The sequence below is a fragment of the Saccostrea cucullata genome, unplaced genomic scaffold (genome assembly GCF_032062105.1).
Source record: "Saccostrea cucullata isolate Sc308-1 unplaced genomic scaffold, CSIRO_AGI_Scuc_v1 ctg11434, whole genome shotgun sequence".
Lineage (NCBI taxonomy): Eukaryota > Metazoa > Mollusca > Bivalvia > Ostreida > Ostreidae > Saccostrea > Saccostrea cuccullata.
The window spans coordinates 8,515-14,640 of NW_026922839.1; the positions used below are offsets into that span (position 1 = coordinate 8,515).

The 6,126-nt window shown below is 33.4% G+C and overlaps 1 protein-coding gene across 1 annotated transcript; it reads right to left on the minus strand.

Annotated features, from left to right (window-relative positions):
* Window positions 1–1,038: 1,038 nt before the first annotated feature.
* Window positions 1,039–5,438, minus strand: LOC134262578 (perlucin-like protein). Its single transcript, XM_062744969.1, has 4 exons — window positions 5,285–5,438; window positions 2,117–2,207; window positions 1,385–1,614; window positions 1,039–1,133 (listed from the first exon to the last, which is right to left on the minus strand). Exons 2-4 carry the CDS (start codon window positions 2,190–2,192, stop codon window positions 1,107–1,109), a joined length of 333 nt encoding a protein of 110 aa, XP_062600953.1. The 5' UTR covers window positions 2,193–2,207; window positions 5,285–5,438; the 3' UTR covers window positions 1,039–1,106.
* Between the last annotated feature and the right edge of the window lie 688 nt (window positions 5,439–6,126).

The following is a 6,126-nucleotide window of genomic DNA, read 5'->3' on the forward strand; positions in this document are numbered from 1 at the left end:
CATTTACATGTGTTTTTCTGTAAAGTGTTCCAGTAAAATTGATAGTTGTAGATGGATTCCAAATATACAAATTTCAAAGTTGTCATCAATATTATAGTTGACTTAAAATTGATCTTGCAACCATAAATTCTTTATGTAAAGGGTAATAAACCACCTATCTGTATCCCACCTTCAAAAGTGCTGAAGTGACATAAATTTTATAATCATGACTGCCACTATATATAAAATAATTGGATTAAATAACTATCACACAGACCTATTTAAGATCGACAATCTATTTTTTCCACTTTTTTAAAATAATGTGAATAACAGAATTTTTATGAAATACCATACATGTTATAATGAAAAGTTTAATTCCAACCAGATGCTTGGTAAAGCAAGTGTATAACTTCTTTGAAAATATTTTTTCTGAAGAAATGTACTTCTTCTTTCAAAATCTTTATACAATTTGACAGACTGATTATATGAGTTTGCTTATTTTGTATGTTCTAAATTGAATATTGCTCTATGTAGTCATCTGTGATATGTTAACTGGTAATTATTGCACATTTTATATAAAGCTATTTATACATCTGGAATACTTATTTTTTTTTTTGTTTTATGCAACGTACATTGTTAAATGTTAATGATTGAAGACCTTGACAAATGAGTAAAAACAAATTGAGACAAGAGACCCCTGGGCCACATTGCTCATCTGAGCATTGTCTAGATAAAAAGTAATATAATTAAAAAAGGTAGCTAACTTTTGTTAATCAGAAACCATTGTTGCTCACTTTCATCAGTTTACAATTATACATTTAAATTATTTCGCTTTTTTAAATGTTAGGAATGCTTGAATTTATTCAAATTGTGTATTACAAATGATCTAATTAAGGTATGATCACTCTAAAGGCATACATGTAGAAAAACTTGGAAAGAGGTTCCATAGGATTTTAATTCAAAAAATGTTATAAACAATTTTATAGCATTTATTGATCTCTTAAGAGGGATAAAATAGGGCAAATCAACGCATTGTTGTCCATCATGGTATTAGCTACACTGCCAGGGTATTTGCCATGGAATCCCAGGGTTGTATGAAACCATGTTTGAAAAACATGTTCGATGTCTTATATGTGACAGTTACATTTTTTACCCTGAAAAAGAAAGGTTCAGTAGCTTAATTCTAAGCAACACTTCATAAGTACTGGTGTGGCAGTTTATAATTATAGCTTTTAAGTATATAGAATGATTTTTGGATTTCTTAATGTAAAGTCGTCCCATACATGTATTTCTTCCCATCATATTTTCATATGAAATTCTGAAAATCTGACAGGTAAAGGAGGATTAACCAATTATAACAGAAAATGGTCACTCTTACAAGATTATAAATTATATTTCTACTTACAGGTTTCAGTTCGCAAATGTAATAATTTTTCTGTGCACAGTTGTCTACGTGCCAGTGGTAGTTAAAACTTTGCCAAAACAACCCACAATATTTATTTCCCTTTTCGTTATGAAGTGGCTCATGTGAAAACCAGTCAAATCGTCTGCATTCTGATGACGTCACACCCCAGAACCACCGATCTTTTTCTGGACAGACAAGCTTGTTAAGGCCCATCCAGGCACCCCTGTGTACTGCAGATTCAGATAACTAAATAATACTTTAAAAGTAAAATTGTCCTTAATTTCTTGTATTTTGCATATTTTATTAGTTCTTTTAGTCATGCCACATGTATAAAAGACTACTTATAGATAAACCTATATGTAGTATCAAAATTAAAGATATCCCTTTTTTGTTAAAAAAAACATGACCTGAATTAAAGAATAAAAATCATTCTGATTAAAACCAGATCGTTGTTAGCTCTGAAATTCTGAGAATTTCGGAGAGTAATAAAGATCTAATTTTAACCAGATTGGAATAAAAATAAGACAATTTATTTTACTTTCTTGATAATTATTTACCTTTATTTTGAATAATTTTACAAAAAGAGTTCATATCTTGACATGGATGCATGGTAGCAATGTTCATGATGTTTTGGTTACGACAATTACACATGTACTTTTTTAACATAAACCAAGAAAAAACACTGTCTCTAAAGATAATAGTAGATCTAAACGTAGATGTAAATGTACAAACCGTAAAACATCATCAAGTGGCGACGTATGAATGTATTCTCGTGTCCTTCCTCTACAGATACAAGGTCTCCATCCATACTTATACACTTCACCTACAAATATCAAACCTAATGTACAGATACAAAGTACCCATCCATACTTATACACTTCACCTACAAATATCAAACCTAACGTAGAGATATACAAGGTATCTATCCATACGTCGTATGTATACATTTCACCAACAAATATCAAAACCTTATCTACAGATACAAGGTCTGCATCTTATACACTTCACCTACAAATATCAAAACCTAAACTACAAAAATAAACAACCCTCAATTATAACATTACAATGTACCTACAAATTATGTTATACAAAGTAAAGTATTTTATCCAATCAAATGGCCAGTTACAGCAAAAATTGCTTTAAAACTATCACATTCACACGTGATATCCAAATATCAAAAAATTATCTTCAATTTGTTATTCTGCCATAGGCGTCGGAACCGAGGGGGGGGGGCTAGGGGGGCTTAACCCCTCCACTTTTTTTTCAAATATATACTTAGTATAGACATTTGATTTAAACATATTTTATTGAACACAATCAACGGGATTGGACACAAGTTTTGTCAACTTAGATTGTCCTCTCCAACACAAACAAAAATAACAAAAATATATACACGTGATGTACAAGCAACAAATAGTATAGACATTGAACATATCTTAGTAGGTTTAGCCCCCCCCCCCCCCCCCCCCCCACACACACTTTCCACAGATACGTTTTAGTATAGGTTTAAAATGGGGAAAGTGTTGGTGTTTGGAAAAAAATTTGGTACTGAAGTTCGAACCTTACCCCCACCCCACGAAATAGGATTTTCGTGTTTGGGAAATGGACGTTTCCCCCTTTTTTTTTATTGCTTGTCAGGTTTTTTTGAAGGTACAAAAATTTTTTTTTTTACACTTAGCCCCCCCCCCCCCCCCAGACTTTCAATTTGCTTCCGACGCCAATGTCTTCTCTCCTTTTAATTTGTTCTTTCTCCTTCGCCCTATAACTATAGTCCTGCTTGCTAGATACGTTATTACAGGTGACGTAAATAGACCTTAGATCACTTATATTAAAAAGTCCTATATATAGGAAACCCCGATCCTTCAACTGACGTCGGAATTTCATAAATATTATGGATGCTGTTGAAAATTACGCCAGACGATGGGTCAGTTATGAAAAAGAAGACGTTGACACCTTGTCAGAATGGATTAAATGTATCAGATCCATGTTAAAGTCGCGTATTAAAAGATTGGGGGCATTATGAAAACCACCTATCTTTCTGTGTTCAATAATCCAGAAGTGAAAAAAGAATTAGATAGAATACATGATCAGCTAGTATGTACTGGTCCCTGCCGACAAAGCAGGTAATGTTCAACATTGTCTTCGTTTGTAAGCCCCATTATATAAATTGTATTTTAGAAGAACTTGGATTTAATTCTACAAGTGTTAATCCTACTTATACTCATACTTCCCTGTCTAAGGAAGAAATCCTTCAAAATCATATGTCAGTTTTAAATATTTTTAATATTCCACAGAACCAAAATGAATTTGAACTACCATATATACCGGTATATATTGGATTCCAAAACTTCATAAAAATCCTCACAAACATACATTGCGGGTTCCAGTAAATGTTTAACCAAGCCTCTTTCGTTACTCCTCACTAAGATATTGACAGTAGTGAAGGAAAAACTTCAAGAGTAATGTGCAACAATATATTCAAGAGGAGGTGTGAATCAGATGTGGATACTCAAAAATTCCAAAGAACTTTTGAACAATTTAAAATCACATGATTTTACCAAAATCGACAGCTTAAAAGCTTTTCAACTTTATACACAACCATTCCCCACGGTATATTAAAGTCCAGGCTTTTTGATGTCATTAACAGCTGCTTTTTCAATAAAAATGGAACTGGTAAATACACTTACCTGGTCACTGGTCATTTGCAAAATTATTTTGTTAAAACACATTCTGATTGCACACACAAGTACTCTGAAGTTGACATTAAACAGATGCTTGAGTTTCAGATTGACAATATCTTTGTGGTTTTTCGAGACCAGTTATTCCAACAATCTATTGGAATTCCCATGGGTACCAATTGCTCTTCCTTATTGGCAGACCTATTTTTATATTCATATGAAGCAGAATTTGTGCAAAATTTTATGCTTGAAAAGAAGAAAACACTTGATGTAGTCTTCAACTCGACATTTAGATATATCGACGACGTATTGTCAATTAACAATGGTAATTTCTATTCCTACGTCGATACGATGTATCTTGGTGAGCTTGAAATAAAAAATACCACAGAGTCTGACACGTCTACTTCATACTTGGCTATTTTACTTGAAAAAGACGTTATTGGTAATCTAACAACCAAGCTTTATGATACATGTAAACGTAATCACTTTAACTTTTCTATTGTCAACCTCCCTTACTTATGCAGCAATATCCCTTCATCACCTGCATACGGTGTGTATATATCTGAGTTGATTCGATACGCAAGGACATGCTCTACGTGTGAACAATTTCTAAAACAAGGTAAATTATTGACAAGCAAGTTGATGAAACAAGAATATCGGCAGTATCGTTTAAAGTCTTTATTTCGTAAGTTCTATGGTCGATACAACGACCTTGTCAGCAAATACAATTTATCACTGGTCAAATGCTGACTGACACTTTTTTATACTAATTGTTAGTCCATTATTATACACTGAATTGACGACAGGTTTTTCCGTTATTTCCCGATCATGACAAGGAGCACACGGCGGGTGTGACCGATCGGCAGAGGATGCTCACTCCTCCATGGCACCTGATCCCACCTCTGATGTTTCGGAGGTCCGTGTTTGCTCTGCTCCCATATTGTATTGTTTTATGAACTTTGATATTGAATACTGTTCGTTATCTCCATATCCTTCTTCAATACAAAATCGTTTGGCGAGCGCAAATATAATTTTAAAAAGTACAATGTTCTTAGCAAAGGAGCTCAACTGGCTATAGGGATGCTCACTCCTCCATGGCATCTTATCCCACCTCTGATTGGAGGTCCGTGTTTGCTCTACTCCTATTTTCTAATGTTTAATGGAATTTTGAGTTCGATTACTTATCGTTATCTCCAAATATTCAATTATAATATAAACAAACCAATGCCCTCCACCATTCCAGTCGGTCTCTGCTAAAATAATAGCAGCTCCCTTGGTAGTGTAACCAGCCGTGGGGGCATGGTCTGTCTGTTAGTCGTGCTGACACGTGACCAAAACGCTGGAACCCATCAGATGATCGCCAGTTATAAGTCTCTATGACTGAAAATGATAGTAGATATGATGTTATTTGCAAAATCTGTGAAGTATGTTTAAGATAATGATAGCGTTTTACTTTAGAATGCTTCAAATAATATGTAAAATACATATTAATTATACACACAAAGTAAACATGTAAGTGTTCATATCTTGCATTTTTAGCCGGGCTTATTGCTCAAAGAGCAATTGCCGGCTTATGTGATCCTGTTCAAGACAGGATGTTAACCCCATAGTTGCCATTTTAAAGTTACGTATAAAAATATAGTTCTTACTCTCAACTGCTTTTGAGATAATACAAACGCTAAATAAAGCAACAAAAATAAAACGAAGATTTATCTAAATAAATAAACATATTTAGTACCTTTGAAAACTTCAGTCTTAAGTCAAAGAACATAGTTCATTGGTGTAAGGAGTTTTGATAATCATTGGTTACAGGTGTCTTAGTTCTCTACACATACGAAGAAAAGCAGGAGAGGGAACCAGACTGGCCTGTTTGTTTATTTTCAGTTGCGGTACCAGATTAATTCTGATTCTGACAAAATCGGACCGTGGTATTAGGATAGAAACTCACTGTCAATGTCCTATCATTTATATTGATAGATTTAAAATGATTTTTTTCATCAGAATTTTAAATCTGATAATGATATTCTTTTTTTTAATCTGTTAATACAATATAAACGTATGATT

What these genes read in the sequence shown, in the direction of transcription:
- LOC134262578 (XM_062744969.1), bottom strand. Translation starts at nt 2,192, where the DNA reads ATGGATGGAGACCTTGTATCTGTAGAGGAAGGACACGAGAATACATTC. An exon ending in CCACTTGATGATGTTTTACG is followed by an intron (nt 1,615 to 2,116) that starts GTTTGTACATTT and finishes CTGAATCTGCAG; the next exon opens with TACACAGGGGTGCCTGGATG. An exon ending in ACATTTGCGAACTGAAACCT is followed by an intron (nt 1,134 to 1,384) that starts GTAAGTAGAAAT and finishes TTTCTTTTTCAG; the next exon opens with GGTAAAAAATGTAACTGTCA.